The 23687-nt window shown below is 42.6% G+C and overlaps 2 protein-coding genes across 4 annotated transcripts in view; one reads left to right on the top strand and one right to left on the bottom strand.

The window, feature by feature from the left end:
• LOC130275949 (mitogen-activated protein kinase 11-like) overlaps positions 1–212 on the top strand; it is a 136025-nt gene extending 135813 nt beyond the window's left edge. Inside the window, exon 14 of the transcript XR_008844965.1 lies at positions 84–212. The gene's annotated coding sequence lies outside the window, so the exon portion shown is untranslated. The remainder of the gene's footprint in view (positions 1–83) is intronic.
• On the bottom strand, positions 64–23072 carry CCDC51 (coiled-coil domain containing 51). 3 transcript variants are annotated; one of them, XM_056524648.1, is made up of 4 exons: positions 22988–23072; positions 15267–15612; positions 12433–12597; positions 64–1257 (listed from the first exon to the last, which is right to left on the bottom strand). In XM_056524648.1, the coding sequence occupies exons 2-4, from the start codon at positions 15579–15581 to the stop codon at positions 481–483; spliced, it is 1257 nt and encodes a 418-aa protein (XP_056380623.1). In that variant the 5' UTR covers positions 15582–15612; positions 22988–23072; the 3' UTR covers positions 64–480. The 3 variants fall into 3 exon arrangements, with proteins under 3 accessions (XP_056380623.1, XP_056380621.1, XP_056380622.1); XM_056524646.1 differs by lacking the exon at positions 22988–23072 and adding an exon at positions 22697–22951; XM_056524647.1 differs by lacking the exon at positions 22988–23072 and adding an exon at positions 20638–20763.
• Between the last annotated feature and the right edge of the window lie 615 nt (positions 23073–23687).

Raw genomic sequence — 23687 nt, 5'->3', positions numbered from 1 at the left:
TAGTATTATAACACAGTATTAGAACTTGGCATCATGGGTTCAAAGGCTGAAGAAAAAATTCCGGAATACCCTTTTAATTACAGATATAAACACTTTAAGGATTCCAACTTGCAGACTACTGGCCGACTTCCATGTCTGAATGAAGCAACAGTAAACCTGGTTGAAGTCGTGGCAATTTTGGCAGAGATAACATGCATCGGTAACCATAAGGTACTTTATTAGGGGAAACATAAGTAACACTAGCTTGTCTGCCAGATACTTATCTCCCTTTGTTCCATTATACAACTGCATGGCCATGTTGGTTGATACTCAATGGACTCACAACTGAGAAAGGTCTGATTTTACCATTTAGGGTTGATGTACATTTGATTTTATGGGTTAAATGTCTATTTAGCATTGTAGAGAATGTGAATCCAAACAATAAAGAAACCACAGCCTTTTGTAAAAACATCACTAATGTAGGAATGTTTATTCAATTATTTAGTTTCCTTTTAGTAAAATGTACAATACTGGAAAGGATATAGCGAGTACAGAGCATGTGAGTGCGGTGCTGTAAATGGAATTCCTGTTAATGTGAGCGCCCAGTCTCTGCTCGGCGTCAGATAATTCAAGTATAACGTTCTGGAGGGAACCTTCCTGCACACCGTCTCTGGGCACAGAGCTATGGATCGGCCCTTCTTTAGTCTTTACAATCACTGCAGATTTCACATTCTGTATATCAGTAGCTATTTTACCAAGACTCTTCTCAAGGTTTCCATATTTCTGCTGCAAACTTTCAAAGTTTTCCCCTGTTTCTTTAGTATATATCATGTGTTCCTTAATGGCCGATAACACCTGATCTACTGACCCAACTGAAGATGCTGGAGACCTCAAATCTGCACTTTGAGGGTCCTGAGATAATGGAGGAGCAGTTGATATCATGTTTCTTAATGCTGTAACGAGGTCCCCAAGATCCTTCTGCTGGGACTGGTGCACAGATGCATGCTCGTGGATCGCTTCCTGTAAGCTGATTGGTCCCTTCTGGGCTTCCAGAAGCAAATTCTTCAACTCCTGGAGCCTTACCCGGTTGATATAGGTTGATCCCATGACTCCAATGATGGCCCCAAGTACGGACCCGATGATCGACCAGTTTTTAGTCCGCTCAGCTCTGGTCCTCTCTTTTTCATGACTCCCCCTCACGGAGGCAGAGAAAAGAGCAAACTTCTCTCTTTCAGACTCCTCGGCATTGATGTATGACGTTCTTAATCTTTTTTCTTCCTGAGTAAACAATATAAGATGTTATTGAAAGAATACACACAATTCTTCTGACTGCATTAAGGTGCAATCTGCGGTTCTTATAATCTGCGGATCTTATCAATGGAGCAAGTTTCCTTTCCAACTTTATTCTCCGATCCATTGGCTTGGATTAATGCAGAAGAAATGCAAACTGTTTATAGGACTCTACTGTAGTCTGAAATAAACTGTCTTATTTAAGTCTCAAACTGCTGATATGTCCCCACCCCCCTCCATGCTTTACACTGCAACTCAGTTACAGCATTCACCAAATTACACGTACCAATGAGAATAATACAGTTATTAGATCACCAACCTACATTTAGGGAGATAGGGGAGCTGCATTAAAGGGAATGTCTCAACAAAAACATCCCCTTTCAGAATGCGGCCAGCACCCCTGGCAAGCATCTGGTTTTGCTGAGAAAGCCACAGAGGTGGGCTATATGATAGTTGTATTGGTCTCACAGAGGGCTTCACCAGGTGACTAATATCCAGCACAAATAAGGGATATGTGTCAAAACTTAGCTTTTATGAGCTGACTGATTAAGAAAGAAACACCTTGTCTTGTGGAAATCACCAAATCACCATGAAAATTAGTGCATAATTGCCAACGTGCTGGGGTGACCACACTGGTATCGAAAAGCAGGTACATCTAGGTAAACTTTTAAACACTTTCTGAGCACAAGTTTGACCTTACAGATATAAGTTTGTGTTAAATACCTAGAACAACTCATAAAAGGCCGCAGCCACTGCAGGAAAGATGTAGCATTACATGGTAGTCATTCAGATGAATGGCCATTCAGGTCATACAAGGAAGACTTGAGTCCACTAGAAAGGGAGCCCTTTTGTAAAACAGGGTACACCATCTATAACATCAAAATGTTATGGCTTCAGATGCAAAGTGTTTTCTTTTTGATACAGCCCTGTTATTGGGGGGTCCATAAGTCAACAAGTATATTCATATACATGGTTTTTGGCGTGGGAGTGACAGACACGTCTCTCTCCACCTGTTTGTCTCTTCCATGCCAAAAACCACGGCTACGTCATTTGGAAGAACAATAAAGCATGGTTACTAAAGCAACTAAGGGTGAGTGCATTCAGCTTCTTTTTTCTGTATAAGAATATACCTATTGGTTCTGAACGTTCCTGCTTTGCTTCCCCATTTGTGCCTACACCGCTCTGTGTGAACAGGAACTCTAGAGTGGTTGCAGTAAAGTGTGTAGTGAAAACATAGGAGTGGTGCAAGACTACCTTCTATGGATTGGGAATAATTAAAAGTGTACTCCGCGGCTCAGCGTTTGGAACAAACTGTTCCGAACGCTGGAGCTGTTGCCGGGAGCTCGTCACGAGCTCCCGGTGCTGGCTCCAGTGTTCGGAACAGTTAGTTCCAAACGCTGAGCAGCGGAGTACCCCTTTAAGATTCACATGTGAACAGTTGCTTACCTTTTCAACATATTTGTAAGTATAGACATGATCTACATAAGGCCAGGACTAAAGTATCATAAGGGTCTGAAAACTGGGAAGCTCTATAGGGAATAAATGGAGGGCTTCATGTGGCCTTCCTTTATTCAGCGTACAATTTTCTTAAATTTTTTGTGATCATTGTGGGGTCCCAGCAGTTGGACCATCATGAATCATCTTGCTGTCCCCTATCTTGTGGATAGGGGATAAGTTTTGGACATGGAAATACCCCTTTAAAAAGGGGTGGTCTGCCAAAATAGGTTTGTTATAGGATGTTCCATGTATGGGCCCTCCAGTGATCAGCTGCACTCTATAAGGGAAACCAGCAGCAAGTTTTACATTTTCTTGCAGCACCACCACAGAAGAAACGTGGCATTGCATGATGCAACTGGAACCAATAGTCTGTCTGTGTTTAATGGATGGACATGTCGGTAATTCAGAGATGGAAACGCTCTTCTTAGTTACTTGCTGCTTCACCTGGGGTCTTATCAGGTAGAACCCAACTGATCAGTCCTATTATAGTACATCTAATAAAAATCCCTTTAAATCATTTTTTTCCCAGGACCTCACAGCACCCAGATAATAAAGTAGAATATGTTAGTGTGCTTGTCTTCGAGGAGTTAACTTCCGCCTTGTGGTTTATGGGGTTATGTTTTCATTAATATGCTCCCTGCTTCACATCCACAACACATGCTCTACATGACTCTATTGATTGGATTAGTGATGGTCTGGGTTGGCACAATTTGATTATTAAACAACATATCTCAGGCTGAGTCACCGGCTCTGAGAAGAGGAGACTGTCACAGAAAACAGGGAAGATTAATGTCCTGGGAAAATAATGTGAAATCAGTCTTATAAATCCCACAATCGGATCCTAGACAGACCCCCCCCCCCCCCCCCGCCTCGAACAGCAAAAATCTATATTATACTAATTGGAATTGACAGTATTGGCTTATCTGGGGAACCAGTAACAAGGTGACTCTTGGTTATATCATTATACATGTTGCACAAACTAATAATACACATAGTAACATTCCTGTAAATGAGCAAAAATGTGACCTCATGGGTCCTGTGTTATAAGGTTTTCTGGATTAGGACTAAATTCTAATCTGGAAGTGCCGGACTATCAGACTGTCCTGAGCACAGGATGCTGGATTAAAGAAATATATCCCTATATATAATATACTGAAAATGTGCAGGATTCTATTGGGCTCTCTTCATATTAGCATTTTTGCTCTCCATCAGGGGGTCCCTTTATTATTAATGACAAGATGTATGCCAATCTCATAGAAGCATCCCAGCCTTTTTCTATCCTACACTGGGTTCACACCACGTTTTACCAATACAGCTCCCATATAGGTTTTCAATTTAAAAACCATACAGAACCGTATTGAAAACCGTATGCATTGACTCTCCATTGAAAACCATTTGCCAAAAGATGTGTCCGTTTTGCATACTGTAAGTTTTTTTCAGTTTTTTCTCCATACCCGAAACCGTAGCCTACCACGGTTTTTGGTCCAGGTGAAAAACCGTATTGAAATGTATAAATTTTTTTTTTTTTAACATGGGAGTCAATGGGAACCGTATAGAACCGTATGTGCGTACGGTTCCATCCGGTTTTTGACTTTGTACAGTTCTTTTCTTGGAATTTCAATCAAACAAGTGAAAGTTTATTCATAATGGAACGAAAAGTTAAAAACATATACGTTTTTTTCTTAAAAAACGGATGCAACCGGACATCATTTTTCAAACCATATACGGATTAAGTTTTGTACACACGTTTTGATACAGTTTAGTCAGGTTTTGAGGAATCTGTTTTTTTATCATAAACCTGATACGGGAACTGTATTGCAAAATCGTGGTGTGAACCCAGCCTTAAACAAGTACTCCACTGGAAAACATTTTTTTTAAATCAACTGTGCCAGAAAGTTAAACAGAGTTGTAAATTACTTCTATTAAAAAATCTTAATCCTTCCAGTACTTATCAGCTGATGTTATGATCCACAGGAAGTTCTTTTCTTTTTGAATTTCCTTTCAGCCTGACCACAGTGCTCTCTGCTGACACCTCTGTCCATTTTAGGAACTGTCCAGAGCAGGAGAGGTTTTCTATGGGAATTGCTCCTACTCTGGACACTTCCTAAAATGGACAGAGGTGTCAGCAGAGAGCACTGTGGTTAGACAGCAAAGAAATTCAAAAAGAAAAGAACTTCCTGTGGATCATAACAGTAGCTGATAAGTACTGGAAGGATTAAGATTTTTTAATTGAAGTAATTTACAAATCTGTCTAACTTTCTGGCACCAGTTGACTTAAAAAAAGAACTATATAGTAGTATAGATAGTATAGTACAGTGTTATGGGACTTGTATAATGCTGCAGCTAATCATTGTAGTGACTTGCCCACTATATCACTGCTCTCCTGATCTTTATTGATAAGGTAAGAGACATACAGAAAAACATGAATGACTGAGCCGAGTAGGGAGCCGAGGGGTCTGAGAACCTCCAAGAAAAACTTGATAGGTGATGATGTAAGCCAGCGTTTTCCATCCAGGGTGCCTCCAGCTGTTTCAAAACTACAACTCACAGCATGCCTGGACAGCTAACGGCTGTCCGGGCATGCTGGGAGTTGTAGTTTTGAAACAGCTGGAGGCACCCTGGTTGGGAAACACTGATGTAAGCCTATAGATCACAGGAAGCCAGATACACAGGAGAGACTAATATCCTGTCTACACAGTAGAGAAAGTACCATAGTGGTGGTGGGGGGTCTCAGTGGGGATCACATGGACCAACTAATAATAAAAGTAATTCTTTAAAGGATATATCAATGTTTTCATTGCTCCAAACTTTACTGTTGGAGTCGGTTTATTGCCTGTACATATAGTTCTGTATATAAGCTGTATACTGTATACATAACCAATCATTTTGGCAAAGCTCCATTAAATGGTTAAAAAGTCTAAATACCCATTAGGCCATCAATATACAGATAAATTTGCCACAGCGTTCTAATGTATTCAAACCTTTCCCTTGCTGGTCATTAAAGCGAGATACACTAGAAGATATTGGTGATTGTCACAATGATCAGATGTGCACCCCATTCTGACGTCACAAATAACAGCTGAGCAACGGGTCAAATGGGTTTTATGTAGGGATCGAGCGATATTGATTTTTTAGGGCCGATACCGATACTCTGTGACCTTTCAGGCAGATAGCTGAAAACTTATACCGATATTCCGATATAAGTTATCGGCTATTTACCCCCAACCACCCCCCACCCGGCCCCGCAGATCAATGATTTAAAGCGCCCGCTTTTGCGCCACCGCCACCCGCTTCTCTCCCCATGCCTGTCCTGGGGTCCTCCCTAGTCCAACCACCGCCACTGCCCCATTGCTTCCCCCATCCCCGGTTTTATTATTACATATTCCCGGGGTCCGCGCTACTTCTGGCTACGGCGGCGTCCTGAGCTGTCACTGTGCGCACTGACGGTGACGTCGCGTTGAGGGCATCACTCGTCATTGCGCTGCGCAGCGCGCAGGATCCATAAGTAGCGTGGACCCCGGGAAAAGGTAATTATAGCCTCTCCTCATGATAAACTATCAATATCTGACTGGTGGGGGTCAGACTGATTTAAGGAAAAACTGTGCTTGTGTGAGCGTTACAGTCTCTTCAATGAGGCACAGTTCAGTAGTGGTTGTACCCGGTATTTTATCCCATTCTCTTCAACTTGAGCTGCAATATCAGTTGTTACCTAATGTATGAAGCTTCACCTGGTAGAAAGTAAAAAGGCCATTAATAAAAATAAAAAGTTCCTGAAAACCCATTTAAAGACAACTGAACTACATGTTGAGAGTTTTCGTTCTACAATAGCTGAAAAATACTAACATAGAAATGGAAACCCTTTAATACTCTTCTTAGATTACAAAAAGTACTCATAGTTAAAGGGGTACTCAGGTGAAAAACTTTTTATTTTTTTTTTTATTTTATTTTTAAATCAACTGGTGCCAGAGAGTTAAACAGATTTGTAAATTACTTCTATTCAAAAATCTTTATCCTTCCAGTATTTTCTAGCAACAGTATGCTACAGAGGAAATTCTTTTCTTTTTGAATTTCTTTTTTGTCTTGTCCACAGTGCTCTCTGCTGACACCTAATGCCCGTACAGTGGTCCTTCAACATACGATGGTAATTTGTTCCAAATGAACCATCGTTAGTTGAAACCATCGTATGTTGAGGGATCCGTGCAATAATAAATATTGCAAGTTATACTCACATGTCCCAGCCGCTCCGGAATGTCACTGCTAGCGTGGATGTTGCTCTCCATCATTGTTGTCGCGTCCCTGGGGCGTCCCCACCCGGGACCGTCGCTCTCCATCACCGTGATCACTTTGCCGCGCACGCTGCTCCTATTGGATGACGGAACGGCGTACGTGGCGACGATGAAGGAGGACGACGGCGATGCAGGGGATCCTGAAGAGGACGGTCCGGAGCGGCGGGGACAGGTGAGTGACACTCACCGCAGCACACGGGGCACCTTAAACGCTATCTGGTGGCAGCTGAAGCAGTCTGCGTTTACGGATAGCCGTTTACGAGATAGCCCCGACATACAAAAGCATCGTATGCTGATGCTGCCTTCAACATGGCCTCTGAGAGGCCATCGTATGTTGAAATTATCGTATGTCGGGGCCATAGTAGGTCGGGGGATCACTGTATCAGGAACTGACCAGAGCAGGAGAAAATCCCCATAGCAAACCTATGCTGCTCTGGACAGTTCCTGACACGGACAGAGGTGTCAGCAGAGAGCACTGTGGACAGGACAAAAAAGAAATTAAAAAAGAAAGTATTTTCCTCTGTAGCATACAGCTGCTAATAAGTACTGGAAGGATAAAGATTTTTTAATAGAAGTAATTTACAAATCTGTTAAATTTTCTGGCACCAGTAAAAAAAAAAAAAAAAGAAAAGTTTCCACCGGAGTACCCCTTAAACTGACTGGATGTGAGAGAGTCTTGTGATATCTTCTACAGAAGTGACATGAAAGGGTTAAATACAGATCCAAAATTGTATTTCTTAATAAAAGGAAATGTTTCTGCTATAAATAAAACATTAGAAATAAAACAAAAGGATGATATAATTTTAAAGGATCAGTGGAACCACATATCCGCTAATAATGATATTCAGTCTCATTGGTTCTTTTATGTAGCTGGGAAATGCACAATGTTACACAATTCCCAGACACAAATGACCTTATGGCAGCTGTGAATCTATCTTTAATTAAGACAATGTTTTGTGCCTATTAAAATAAAGTTATAAAGACCGTGCTGCTATAATAAAGCACACGTGTCTCCTTAACCCCTTAAGGACCAGGGGTTTTTCCATTTTTGCATTTTAGTTTTTTCCTCCTTACCTTTAAAAGATCATATCTTTCAATTTTGCACCTAAAAATCCATATGATGGCTTATTTTTTGCGCCACCAATTCTACTTTTTAATGACATCAGTAATTTTACCCAAAAATCTACGACGAAACGGGGAAAAAAATCATTGTGAGACAAAATTGAAAGAAAAAAAAAACGCCATTTTGTGAGTTTTGGGGGCTTCTGTTTCGGTAAAAATGACACCTTATTTTTATTCTGTAGGTCCATACGATTAAAATGATACCCGACTTATATAGGTTTGATTTTGTCGTATCATAACTACATGCAGGAAAATGTATACGTTTAAAATTGTCATCTTCTGACCCCTATAACTTTTGTATTTTTCCGCGTATGGGGCGGTATGAGGGCTCAATTTTTGCACCATGATCTGAAGTTTTTAACGGTACTATTTTTGTATTGATAGGACTTATTGATCATTTTTATTGATTATTGATAAAATTTTTCATGACATAAAAAGTGATCAAAAATGCACTATTTTGGACTTTGGATTTTTTTTGTGCGTACGCCATTAACCGTGTGGTTTAATTGAAGGGTACCTCTCATCAAAAAAACTTTTGATTTATTATAGATTAATGTATGCAGAATAACTTTACAATTGCATGTTATTAAAAAATATGCTTCTTTCTATTTAATTTTCCACTTTGAAGAAATGACCACTAGGGGTCTCCCTACCAGTCCTGGCAGCAAGCATTTCAGACTCATGCTGGAGTCCTAAACACTACGAGCTGCCAGTCTGCTTTGTTCACAAAGGAGAACACTCAAAGCTGCCAACCTGCTTTGTTCACAGCCTGTTTGGCTGTGAACAAAGCAGGCTGGCAGCTCTGAGTGTTTAGGACTCCAGCATGAGTCAGAAATGCTTGCTGACAGGACTGATCGGGAAAAATACAATAGAAAGAAGCATATTTTTCATTAACATGCTATTGGAAAGTTATTCAACATTCATTAATCTATAATATATCAAAAGTTTATTTGATGAAAGGTACCCTTTAACAATATATTTTTTTAATTCGCACATTTCCGCATGTAGCGATACCACATATGTTTATTTTTATTTACACAGTTTGTTTTTTTAATGGGAAAAGGGGGGTGAATTAAACTTTTATTAAGGAAGGGGTTAAATTATGTTTATTGACTTTTTTATTTGCAGTGTTATAGCTCCCATAGTGGGTTATAACACTGCACACACTGATCTTTTACATTGATCCCTGCTTTCTCATAGGAAACCATTGATCAATGATTCTGCCGCTTGACTGCTCATGCCTGGATCTCTGGCACTGAGCAGTCATTCGGCGATTGGTCACCGAAGAGGCAGGTAGAGACCCTCCTGCTGTGTCACAGCTGCTCGGGATGCCGCAATTTCGCTGCGGACATCCCGAACAGCCCCCTGAGCTAACTGGCAATGATTTACTTTAACTTTAGACGCGGCGTTCAACTTTGAACGCCGCGTCTAAAGGGTTATTAGTGCGTGGCACCGCCGTGGCCCCGCGTTATAGAACGGGAGTGGACTCATGACGTTTCGGTACGTCATGGGTCCTTAAGGGGTTAAAGGGGTACTCTGGGGAATTATTATTATTATTTTTTTTAATTAACTGGTGCCAGAACGTTAAACAGATTCGTAAATAACTTATATTTAAAAATCTTAACCCTTCCTGTACTTATCAGCTGATGTATACTCCACAGGAAGTGCTTTTATTTTTTAATTTCTTTTCTGTCTGCCAACAGTGCTCTCTGCTGACACCTCTGTTTGTCTCAGGAACTGTCCAGAGTAGGAGCAATTCCCCATAGCAAACCTCTCCTGCTCTGGACAGTTCCTGACATGGACAGAGATGTCAGCAGAGAGCACTGTGGTCAGACAGAAAAGAAATGTTGAAAGAAAAGAACTTCCTCTGTAGTATACAGCAGCTGATAAGTACTGGAAGGCTAGTGGAAGCACGTCTATTGTGCGAAACAGTTCTGTCCCATAATCACCTCTGCCTCTGCTCCTTGCACGCTTGCTACTGCTGAATTATGTATGCCTAACGGACCACAGTAAAGCACCTTTATCACTGGATGGTGAGTGCAGTTTTCTTCTTTTCTCTTTGATGTTTCAATTTGCCTTGTGGATTTCATACTTGCACCCTACGCTCCAGGATCAGGTGTGGTTCTTAAAGGTCTGCATTCAGTGATTGTCTCATTGCCAGCAAGCTGCAGCAGTGCCGGCTCATTCATCTCTCTGCTACTTTCAAACAGAAGTAATTTACAAATCTGTTTATTATTCTGGCACCAGATGATTAAAAAAACTTTTTTTTTTAACCAGAGTACCCCTTTAAATACTCTTCACTTCCTACAGGCTTGCATTTTCATCCTGGCATTAGGACGCTGCCTTGATCCCATGTGGCACAGACCAAGAGTGGACAGATCGATGTCCTCACAAGGTCAGCACACTCCTTGTCTTAAATACTCTGTGGTGCTAAGAATCCCAGTTCTCTTTACTGCTTGTGACTGCCGTTCACTTGTCTTTTTTCCTTTTATTACAAAACTAAAATCATGACCCAGTCATGTGCAATCCAGTCCCCATTACCATAATCACATGAGTGGACAGTATATCATCCCCACTCCTCTTCTAGTAACATAGTTCATAAGGTTGAAAAAAGACCAGAGTCCATCAAGTTCAACCTATATCCCTAATGAGTCCCTACTGAGTTGATCCAGAGGAAAAATTCCTTCCCGACTCCAAATATGGCATCAGAATAAAGCCCTGGATCAACGTTCTGTCCCTATAAATCTAGTATCCGTAACCTGTAATGTTATTATTCCCCAAAAATGCATCCAGACCCTGAAATACTCTGCGCTGCTGGAGATCTGTTTCTTTCAGGATCTGTCATGTGATCCACCACTTGTCTTCTTTGCCCTCCTTACATGAAACCTGTCACAGTCAGCTTTGTCTTCTCCGACATAATCATGTGAGAAAACAGGTTGCTGCCTTCTGCAGGGTCAGTGCACGGGGACGCTGCTTCTTTCAGGATCTGTGACCCCCCATTTGTTTCCATTTCCCTCTTTACTGGATAACATGTCAGACAGAAATGTCCTTACTAACATAATCGCTCTGATAAGTGAACTAATCTCCTGAAATACTCTGTACTGCTGGAGGGATTTGGTTCCTCCTAATATACATTTGTAACTATAATAACTTCAGCCCTTTAAAGGGGTACTCCGCCCCAGACATCTTATGCTCTATCCAAAGGATAGGGGATAAGATTTCTGGTTGCGGGGGTCCAGCCACTGGGGACCTCCGTGCAGCATCCGGCATTCTAAACAGTATGTTTAGAATGTTGGGTTTCCACACCCGGAGACATGACATCACGCCACGCCCCTCGTGATGTCATGCCACACCCCCTCCATCCATTAGACGCCCCCTCCATTTAGAAGCCGGATGTGGAGATGCAAGGAGTTTGGGGGGGCTCCCAGCGGTGGGACCCCCGTGATCAAACATCTTATCTCTGTCTTATCTCTTGTCTGTGGGCGGAGTACCCCTTTAAGACACTCAGTCCGGTCATCACTAAGGGCCCTTTTACACAGGCTGAGCAGGCCCAGATGACGAATACCGATCTTGTGGATCGGTGCTTGTTTAATGAGCCTTTACACAGATCATGGATTACACAGGGCAATGTGTAGCCAATAACAATGAATTTTAGGCCTGCAAAAAATATCTGGTCAGATCACTGGGCCTTTTACACGGGTCAATTATCAAGAATGAGCACTATTACAAAGTCTTATTCATCTGATAATCGGCCTATGTAATGAGCCCTTAACATAATTACAGGAGCAGACCCTTACAGGATCAGCACGCTCCTCTCCTGCCATTGACTAGAAAGGTTCTGTAACTGTCCACTCCTGAGCTGGGGAACAAATATAAGATAAACCCAATACACAGGGTTATAGTTTGGGTGAATCGGATTACAATGAGGTATCACTCACCCGGATCCAAGGTCCAGTTCCGGCGATACCCATTGTATCAGCCTTTGTTGCTAATAGCCAGCTTTGTGCAATGGAGACGGGACCCGGCATACGCAGTATGCCGGGTCCCGTCTCCATTGCACAAAGCTGGCTATTAGCAACAGAAGCTGATACAATGGGTATCTACCGAATTGGACTACGGATCCGGGTGAGTGATACCTCATTGTAATCCGGTTCACCCAAACTATAGCCCCCAAACTGTATTGGGTTAAGTGCGCCTGAACTGTCAGCTTCCCTTTCCGTATTACGGTAATTCTGACTCCACGTCTGTCCTTATTTACCTGTAGAAGTTTATGCTCTAGAGTGGCGAGCTCCAAATACTGGACATCATCACGGGACACTCTGTCCAGGCGATCCCGCACTTCTTTTAGCTTCACCTGCTGAGACTCCACGTTTTCACGGGCCTCCCGCACTATCCCACGAGCCACCATGAAGTCCTTTTCTGCCTAAAGAAAAAACATTTCATAAATGGGACACAATAAAGACTTTGTAATTCCACAAATGCATCTACAATAAAAAAATGATGCAAACTGCAGATAGTCTTGAGTAAATATCCAATACAGTGTTGTGCATACATCCCCTATGCAGACCTTTGTATCCCCATAGTTGCAGAATACAAACAACTTTTGCACTGTGGGATCCTGCAGCCCCACTGCCTTCCATCTGTTCAGTTCATAGGTTGCGGAAGGCAGAGACTCCTTATAATACCACATAATCTCTGGAGATCTGGCCACTTTGCCACCATTGTTAATGTTGCAAGAAACCATAGGCACATCCAGTAGTATAAAAGTGCATGGATATGGGGGGACTTCACCATCTTTGGGGGCAAAAACGTCCCCCAGGGATGGTGATGATAAAGATTTTACCATATATAACGTGTTGCCAAGCATTATATATGGTAAATCTGATGATTGGTTCCCTTTAACAGAAAGCCACATGGAAATAGACAACAATAGTCTTCTGGGTGTGCTCTGTGACCAGTGCAGAGATCATTCAGCATTGTCTTCAACTATTGTCTAATCCTATCTATTGGTATCACTGTAGTGATACAGAGGACACTGGTGGAAAGTGATCTGTACAGAACAGGAAGTCTCAGCTTAGAGTGAATGGGTCGTCTACATTTTTTCACTGGTTAGAGCCATATACTGAGCCATATTTTTTTTTAAATCTTATTTTTTTTATTGTAATTTTTTGTACATTATTATGTGCCATCATCCCTTAGCTGTTTTTAACAGCATTCGGATATATGCTTTATGGCAAGCCACATGGACACAGACACAATGAACATCTCCACATCCTATTTTTTGTTGGGGCAGTTTGTAAACATGCTTTGTGACCTATGCAGAGGTCATTCTAAAGAGGAGGCTGAGCTCCAATTGTCTCGTGTATCCACTTGTGTTACCTTTCACTGTAATGCTGTACAGATCACTTTCTGGCAGCCTCCTCCTATTCATCACAGACAGAACATGAAGTATCAGCTTAATTATAGGCCCAGAAGTGAAAATGAAGACTGCAAGATTTCAGGATTATTTTATCATATAGATAGTAAGGTGGAAAATTAGAAAAACCGAACACCAAAACATTCTTAAAAATATGTTTAAGGGTCACTCTTCATTTTACTATTTTCCATTACAGTTTGCAAAATTGTGCTATATATAAAAATGCAGTCAACTACACAATTACATTAAAAAGTTACATGGAATCATTAGTTTGCACACACAGTACACTGTAATATATGTATTACAATAAACTGTTGAAGGGGTACTCAGTACATTTTAGCAGCTGTATACTACAGAGGAAATTATTTTCTTTTTTAATTTCTTTTTTGTCTTGTCCAAAGTGCTCTCCGCTGACACCTGATGCCCGTATCAGGAACTGTCCAGAGCAGGAGAAAATCCCCATTGCAAACCTATGCTGCTCTGGACAGTTCCTGACACAGACAAAGGTGTCAGCAGAGAGCACTGTGGACAAGACAAAAAATACATTTAAAAAGAAAAGAATTTCCTCTGTAGCATACAGCTGCTAAAAAGTACTGGAAGGGTAAAGCTTTTTTTAATAGAAGTCACTTACAAATCTGGCACCAGTTCATTTAAAAAAAAAAAAGTTTTCCACCGGAGTAACCCTTTAAGCTCCACGTACAAACTGCCTATGGCAGAATGTAGCAGACCTATGAAAGCAGCCAACAAACAAATAACCATCTAGATACCACATTCACATCACATTCATGAATGCAGCATCTAGGTGGTTCAATTACTGGGATCAGACTGAAGTCTGATCCTGGCAGCTGTCGGCATGTGTCAGGTGTCATATATAGCAAGCACCTGCTGCATAAGAAGCCATCTCACCTCCTAATTTTAAGCCTGTTCCATATCTACCCCTGCACTTCTGACACATGTAAGCATCAGAACGTGGGAAAGGGTTAATGCTAAGGAAGTGGAAACTTTTTCACTGACAACTATTGTCTGCCCATCTACGGTCATCTTAAAGGGGTATTTTGCTGCTCAGCGTTTGGAACAAACTATTTCGAACGCTGAATGTGACATCATAGCCCCGCCCCCTCATGATGTCATGCCCCGCCCCAAAGCAAATTTATGGGAGGGTGCGTAAGAGCTGTCACGCCCCCTCCCATTGACTTGCATTGAGGGGTTGGGCTACGATGTGATGAGGGGCGTGGCTATGACATCACGAGCTCCCAGCGCCGGCTCCAGCGTTCGGAACAGTTTGTTCCAAATGCTGAGCAGCGAAGTACCCCTTTAAGAAAGGACCAGAAGCTGCTGTATGGATATTAGAGGCGAACATCACAAATAAATTGTAAATAAAATGTTAAGTATTTTGGTTAGGTAACACTCTGCATATAATGATTCTTTTTCTCTATTCAGGTCCAAAAGAAAAGTCAGAATTCTGCTAATTTATTGTTCCCAGAGAGCAGTGCATTGTGGGAGCTCAGAGTACAGTCACAGTCTGACAACAGGGTGCTAAACTGCTGTATGTTTCCAAGGACAACCAGAAGAAATGCTGAAAACAGCAATGGATGTGAGTAGTGGAAAAGCTGTAGAAAGGAAGCAGAATGCTGTCTATCCCTCCAGGCATGGTGATCAGTAACCTGTGCTCTTACCTCAGTTACTTTCCATTGAGCTTCTCGAACTTCCACAACTCCTACAAACTCTTCGTATCGATCCCACCAATATTTGGCCGTGGCAGATGCTTTTTGCATGGAATTTCTACCCACAGTTTTACCGGCTTCCACCCACCTCTTCAGGGGGCTTACAACAGAGACCTCAGAAGGAGGTCCGACGTCTGGAGGTTTGGATGAAGGAGAGCACAGGGTCCTTATAGTCAGCAATTTAATCCTATGGGTCAGTAGAACCGACGAAGGGTGAAGAGGCTTCATGCCACCAATGGCAACTTGTAAACCACATAAATGTTTCATCCTGGGGAGTAACTATAGACTGACACAAGAACTGCAAGAAAAATAGAAGAGTTAACATAAAGGGGTCTTATAATTTAGTCAGATTCCCACATGAATAACATGGACAATTCTTATAATCTGACATCTTTAGGTCCACCAGGTGCCAACCACAGGACCCCTGGTACCTGAAAAGTTACACTACCTGGAAATAATACCCAATATCACTAACAGCTAGACAACCCCCAACGCAGTTGTCAGCGCTGAACGACTAGGTCAATCTCCCACTGGAATGATTATCCCATAATCATTGGAAGGATTTACTGTTCTAGGAGCTGGAACTTGCTTTTCACCATAAAAAACTCCAAATCAAGAAAAGTTCCCTCAAGTCCAACAAGGTAAAAGAATGATAGATTATTCTAAAAAGTACCCAGATGTAATACATTCATGCCAAGCGGTAACGCCATGTTGTATAATGTAACAATGCATATAATAACCAAATATATACAATATAGCATTGTACAAGTGTATCAAAGATTACAGGCAAATACCTTAATACATACAGATAAAGGGATCAATAGTAAATAGTGATAATACCTGTAAGAATGCAAGAGTCAATAATGAGGCACAATTTCCCTCCTGAGATTGAGGCCAGATGGAAAAAGTGTCTCAGAAGGTGAATACAAAAGGCCTCCCTGTCCTACAGAGGGCGTGCAATATCGCCCCCTGCTGATGGCCACCACGAGGGGCAATATTGCAAGCTTCCTGTAGGACAGGGAGGCCTTTTGTATTTACCATCTGAGACACTTTTTCTATCTGGCCTCAATTTGAGGAGGGATATTGAGCCTCATCATTGACTAGGATCTTGCATTATGATAACATTATAACAGGTATGATCACTATTTACTTTTTATCCCTGTAGCTGTATGTATTAAAGGGGTATTCCAGGCAAAAATATTTTATCCCCTATCCAGAGGATAGGGGATAAGATGTCTGATCGTGGGGGGCCCGCTGCGAGACCCCCGCGATCCCCCTGTAGCACCCGGATTCTATGCGGAGCTGCATCTCTAGTTTTGGAAACCTCCGGGACTGGGGATGTGACGTCACCCCACACCCCTCCATTCATGTCTATGGGAGGGGGCGTGGCGTGACATCACATCCCCAGTCCCGGAAACCTGGAGGTTTCCAAAATTGGAGATTCAGCACCCGCACAGAATGCAGGTGCTACAGGGAGATCGTGGGGGTTCTCAGCAGCAGGCCCCCTGCGATCAGACATTTTATCCCTTATCCTTTGGATAGGGGATAAAATATTTTTGCCCGGAATACCCCTTTAAAAGGTATATGCATATGTAATCTGTGTTATACTGGTGCAATGCTATATTTTATATACAGTGGTCCCTCAAGTTACAATATTAATTGGTTCTGGGACGACCATTGTATGTTGAAACCATTGTATGTTGAGACCAGAACTCTATGGGAACCTGGTAATTGGTTCTAAAGGCACCAAAATGTCATCCAAAAATAGGAAAAAGTGAGAATTAAATAAAAATAAAGTAGATAACTAATATAGATAAAGCAAATCCTTACATATAAAAGTAATAAAGATCTGCTGGGAGCTGTAAATCACTGTCTATGTCAGTGTTTCCCAAGCAGGGAGCCTCCAGCTGTTGCAAAACTACAACTCCCAGCCTTCCCGGACAGCAAAAGGCTGTCCGGGCATGCTGGGAGTTGTAGTTTTGCAACAGCTGGGGTCACCCTGCTTGGGAAGCACTGGTCTATGTAGAGGACAGGAGCTTCTTCAGGGTCCTGTACAGTACACACAGTGTCCTAAAAAAGTAACATGGAGACGCCCTCACCTGGTGTCCAAAGGAGCAGCTAATCCTGGCCCAGGTAAAGAGAAGTACAGCACATGTAATACCTCCCTGTACTGTAGGGGGCGCTACCAGACACCAGGCAGTGCATACGCTTCAGTAATACAGGAGTTTTACCAGTGAATGCCCATTCTGATTGGTCAGTTCATTGACACGTTTCACAGATCTGGACTGTCTGTACATTGTATGTTGAGTCAACTTACAATGGTCCAGAAAAGACCATTGTATGTTGAAACTATTGTATGTTGAGGCAATTGTTGAGGGATCACTGTACTTGGTTATTATATGCATTGTACATAGTTGCCAACATTTGAATATTTGCCTCCTGTATATAAAACCCTATGTAGGAAGTTTGGCCCCTGTATGTAGTTTGGCCCCTTTTATGTAGGACCCCATTGTAGGTAGTGTGCCCCTGTATACAAGACCCCTGTAGGTAATTTGGCCCCTTTACCTAGGACCCCATTGTAGGTAGTGTGCCCCTGTATATAGGACCCCTGCAGGTAATTTGGCCCCTTTAGCTAGGACCCCCCTGTAGACAGTTTGTTTCCTTTAAAGCGCAACTGTCATTAAATCTGGGCCATATAAGCTACATACAGCCTTTGTACTGTGTGCAGATTGTGTATAAGGCAGTGTTTTTACCTTCTGTCTTCCGTCCTTTATTACCCCAAAATACTGTTTTGATGGAAGCTCACACATGTGGATAGGTGCGAGGTTCACAATGCCCCGCAGCAACCATGCCTATCCCCTGCACGTCAGCGCTGGGACCGCTGTGTGATTGACACACAGGTCCCAGCGCATGTACCCCTTTGCTTATCCCCCATGTGTGCCGCGGCGTGTGACAATGTGAGGATACATGTCACTCCGCTACCTCCATAGCATTACACTCTGCTCAAGTGTAGAGCGCAGGAACAGTGGTGGAGCCAGAGTGACGTTCATTCTCACATGTTCCTCTATCGCAGTGGTCTCCAACCTGCGGACCTCCAGATGTAGCAAAACTATAACTCCCAGCATGCCCGGACAGCCAACGGCTGTCCGGGCATGCTGGGAGTTGTAGTTTTGGAACATCTGGAGGTCTGCAGGTTGAAGACCACTGCTCTATCGGATGCCATGTTATAGACAGGGGTGCAGTATATGAGTAGTGCCGCCGTGAATCTGTGCTGTTTTTTGCCAGGACATTCAAATTGCTCTAGACAGGGTCCCAAATCCCGGGACTGTCCTATCAAAAACGGTCACAGCTGACTACTATGATTGTTACATATGATGTGTCACATGATGTACGATATTCATCAATTCTACTGCATTCTTGATAGACCTAACATACACTGTGGGGGAGATGTATCATTCAAAGTGTACCCTACTCTTTTTTTAGCGCCGTACTTTCTGTCTAACTTTTTCCGTTGCAGCGTGTAATTTAGATGATGAATTCCCCTCCGCTTTGCACGGGCGGGAAAAGCTCTAGCTTACGAGGTTTTGTACGTGTACTTTTGGTCGGCATATTTTAGTGCCTGGAAATCGGGGTTTGCGCACTTTTTAGCGACATATTCTAAAAGTTGCATATGATAAATAAGGGTGCATGTCTAAATCGGAAATAGGTGTACAGCTACTCAAAAACTTAGGAAACATCTACTACAAAAGTCGAACAAATGGCGCTAATATTACATGACTGCGCCATCACAGCGCCAATGATAGACGGAAAACAACGTCTATATTGAACTATAAATCTCCCCCCATGTGTTTACATTGTTTTTATCCATGCAGTGTGTGCTTTCTATATTTGTGTGTACAAAGATCTTTAGGAGGAGGAGTCTGGTAGCTACATTACTCTATATTTCAATTCTGATAGTAAGTTTTAGCAGTAGAAATGATTAAATGGGCACTGTCACCAACCTTTTTTTTTAAATGTTGTAGTACTTATGTACTACAACATATCTCTAATATAGATTCATTATTATTATTTTTTTATTAAAGGGTACCTCTCATCAAAAAAACTTTTGATATATTATAGATTAATGTATGCAGAATAACTTTACAATTGCATGTTATTAAAAAATATGCTTCTTTCTATTTAATTTTCCACTTTGAAGAAATGACCACTAGGGGTCTCCCTACCAGTCCTGGCAGCAAGCATTTCAGACTCATGCTGGAGTCCTAAACACTACGAGCTGCCAGTCTGCTTTGTTCACAAAGGAGAACATTCAGAGCTGCCAGCCTGCTTTGTTCACAGCCTGTTTGGCTGTGAACAAAGCAGGCTGGTAGCTCTGAGTGTTTAGGACTCCAGCATGAGTCAGAAATGCTTGCTGACAGGACTGATCGGGAAAAATACAATAGAAAGAAGCATATTTTTCATTAACATGCTATTGGAAAGTTATTCAACATTCATTAATCTAAAATTTATCAAAAGTTTATTTGATAAGAGGTACCCTTTAAAATATATATATTATATTTGAAAACCATCCACTAGGGGTCTCCCTCCTAGTGGCCGTGACGTCACGACTGAATTAGGACCGATGCCGGAGGGCAATCGGTCCAAATTCAGTCAGCCTGCGCTCGCTCCCTGCCTGTCAACCAGACAGGCGGGAGCAAGAGCTGTGAACACCGGGGCTATGCTCATTGGCTGCCTGCCCTCAGCATGTACAGTCTGGAGGCAGCGCGGTACTGAATCTCAGTGCTGTGCTGATGCTCCAGGACTGTACATGTCCTGTACGGGTAAGTGAGGTCTTATTTCATCCCGGTTCTCGGCGGTGAGCACGGCAGGTGGGTGATGCTCCTATACTCCTCCTCCCTGGATAACACTACACTGCAAAACAGGGAGGAGAACAGCCCGGAGCAGCCTGTCGTGCTATTGGCCGCTCATCTATGCGCGCTCCCGACAGAAGAGCAACATTGATGAGGTAAGGGCAGAAGTCGGCACCCAGCAGGGATCAGTGATGTCGCGCCTGCTGGGGAAGTCGGCTTCTGCCAGAGCTAGACAGACGAGCAGAAGATGAGACATTTATAAAGGTAGAAAACATTTTTAAAAGGAAGGGAGGGGGTTAGGGATAGATTAGCAATAGGTAGGGAAAGAAAAAATAATACAGATGGTGGGAGCTACTCTTTAAGTCTATGTGTTAGCAGTTGTGACATTTTGGCCTTATTAACAATGTGGCATTACCGCTTGTCATGAATGTATTATGTTTGTGTACTTTTGGAATAAACTATGAATCTCTTACCTCAAAGGACTTGAACAAACTTTTCTTGCATTACCAAGGCCCTGGTCAGAGTTACTAATCCGTGCTGGAGGAGAAGGGACTTATTGTTTGGGGTCAGTGCTGGATTATCGTATGTGTTGGTTTAAAGCTCCAAATCTCCTGCTACTCCTTTAGATCCTGTGCTGTCACACAAAACGTTACCATACCGAAGACGGATTCATTCTCAGTGAACTATCATATATTTTATATCAACACTGGTGGTCTAGTTGCTGCAGTGTAAGGCTAGGTTCAGACTACAGAATCTCTGGGCAGAAAATTTCCACCCAGAGATTCCGAGTGCGGCCAGCACCAACTGAATCAGTCGGCGCTAGGACCGCGCGGACACTGCCGTCTCCAATAGACTGCAATGTGTTCCGCGAGTATTTCCGCCTGAAGAAAGAGCAACGCCATTCTTCAGGCGGAAATTTCCATGCGGATTTTCCGTTCACAAATTCTGAAGCGTGAATTTGTGAACGCAAACCCATTCACTACACTATACATTTCAGCAAGCGGAATTTCTGCCTGCAATTTCAAAGAGGAATTGCAGGTGGAAATTCCATAGTCTGAACCGAGCCTAAAGCATGGAGGCAGGACAGTGATAAAAAAAAAAAGTGTTAAAAGGATAGCGGAAAATAGTGGAATTTTTTTTTTCAAATAAACTAATGCAAGAAAATTATACAGATTTGTAAATGTCAACTATTAAAAAAATCGTAATACTTTAAGTACTTCTCATTTGTATACCCACTCCGAGGGAAGTTGTGTAGTTCTTTCCAGTCTGACCACAGTGCTCTCTGTTGCAACCTCTGTCCATGTCAGGAACTGTCTAAAGCATAAGAGGTTCACTATGAGGCTCTGCTCCTGCCCTTGACAGTTCCTGACATGGGCAGAGGTGGCAGCAGAGAGCACTGTGGTCAAACTGGAAAGAACTACACAACTGGACGGCTTTAGATTTTTAAAGAGACGTAATTTGCAAATTTTTATCATTTTCTTGCCATAGTTGAATTGAAAAAAATGTTTCCCCTCCGGAGTACCCCTTAAACAAATGTGAATAAGCCAGTTCCCTAATAAAAGTTTCCTGATAAGTCACCCATCTTTTTCCATTTTTCAAAAAATAAATAAATAAAATGTAAACAAACATAAATATATTTAGTATTGCACGTGTTGAAATGTCTGAACTATTACAATATAATTCAACAAAAACTACGGATCAAGGCGCAAAATATGAGCCCTCATACATACCCGTATATGGAAAAAAATAAAAGTTATAAAAGTTCTAGAGGATAATTTTAAGCATTCTCTTTAACAGTAAAGTGCACTGTATAGAAACGGAACCCCCCCCCCCAAATGTTGCATCATTTTTACATTTCGCCCCACGAAAAATACTTCTTTTGCTTCACCGTAAACCTTGTGATAAAACGAGTGATGTCATTACAAAATACAACTGGTCCTGTATAAAACAAGTCTGTAGGTGGAAAGCATAAAGTGTTATGGATATAAAAGGCGAGGAGGGATTATAAAAAAAAAAAAACGAAAACGCAAAAATGAGAAATCGCTGCGTCCTCAAAGGGTTATAGATAGGAGGGGACTTCAGATCTCCATATCTGTCGGTGACATCCATGGTGGCAAGAACCTGGTCTCTCTATAAAATGTAGACACCCTTATTACAAAATACGTATAAAAATAAGAAATACATATAATATAATGTACTTGTCATACAGATGTAGCAGAGCTGAATAATTGAGTCAAACCAGCACAACTACACTGACAGGCCGCACTAAGTTACATCTAAAGCAGTGTTTCCCAAACAGTGTGTCTCCAGCGGTTGCAAAACTACAACTCCCAGCATGCCCGGACAGCCAAATGGCTGTCCGGGCATGCTGGGAGTTGTAGTTTTGCAACCGCTGGAGACACATTGTTTGGAAAACACTAAGCTAAAGAGTGGTGACACACATTTTTTAACAATAGACAACAGGTCACCCTCTCCATTCCATTCAGCCTTATGACTGCATTCAGTCAAGGTGCCATCTATGTAATCCATTACCTGACTAGTTCAGTGTCCTCATACATTCTCCTCTATCACTAGGAGTCCCAGGACAGATGACACAGAGGTGACATCGCTCTGTATGGAGGAACTCTTCCTGCTAACATCGGGAGTACCAAGATGGCCGCCCCCATACTTCAGAAAGGAGCAAAGGACCCCCGAGGTGTGCCAAGATGGCCGCATGTCTCGTCCCATAAGCTTTAGGTAAACAATAACCAATAAAATTCACCGTAGCGACATTCTTCATTTAAATATAGCTAAAATGCTATAATATTTAAACAAGTTCTTTACACATAAGGGAGATCAGTCTTCAGCGCAGGCAATGAGTTAGACACCTACATCAGCCGCGGGGCATGATCCGCTAGTTAGCCCGGAAGTGGTGTGGTGCAGGTGCATTGCCGTGGAATGAGATTTGCCATAGAATGAGATGGTCCGCCTCCATCACATCCTATTGGCTCTCTCTTGTCACGTGACATATTTAAACGTCGCGCATCGATGCGCACAGTAGTGTCAGTTTGGCTATCACAGGGAGAGGATCTCCTCACCCTGTGATAGCTGAAGCTGTACGGAGCTCTCATGGCCTCTGTGGCCCGACAGAATTTCACACATGTACGCAGCTCATACGGCTGGCACATATACATTTACTGTTGATCCACAGCGCTATCGGGAGCCCGATGCCCGATGGCGCTGTCATCAGGATCCCCACGCCCGCAGCTCTACACCCCGTCCCCCGCATCTCTACTCCCCGTCCCGTTAACGCTCAGGGAGCGGGGAACAGAAAGTAGAGCATCGGGCGCAGGTTAAGTTATTCGCGTAGTGCTGCGCATGCGCAGTACTACTTTACCTGCGCCCGATGCTCTACTTTCTGTTCCCCGCTCCCTGAGCGTTAACGGGACGGGGAGTAGAGATGCGGGAGACGGGGAGTACAGCTGCGGGCGTGGGGCGCTCGGGGGGAGGCACACTGATGACAGCGCCATCGGGCGTAGGAATC

The sequence above is a fragment of the Hyla sarda genome, chromosome 6, assembly GCF_029499605.1.
Source record: "Hyla sarda isolate aHylSar1 chromosome 6, aHylSar1.hap1, whole genome shotgun sequence".
Classification (NCBI taxonomy): domain Eukaryota; kingdom Metazoa; phylum Chordata; class Amphibia; order Anura; family Hylidae; genus Hyla; species Hyla sarda.
The sequence above is the reverse complement of the archived record's forward strand: the minus strand, read 5'-3'. Positions and strand labels throughout refer to the sequence as shown.

Excerpts from the sequence above, each read along its gene's own strand:
- CCDC51 (XM_056524648.1), bottom strand. The coding sequence starts at position 15,581 with ATGAAACATTTATGTGGTTTACAAGTTGCCATTGGTGGCATGAAGCCT. Across the intron at positions 12,598-15,266 it reads CTCAATGGAAAGTAACTGAG|GCAGAAAAGGACTTCATGGT; the intron begins GTAAGAGCACAG and ends TTTTTTCTTTAG. Across the intron at positions 1,258-12,432 it reads TAGAGCATAAACTTCTACAG|GAAGAAAAAAGATTAAGAAC; the intron begins GTAAATAAGGAC and ends TTGTTTACTCAG.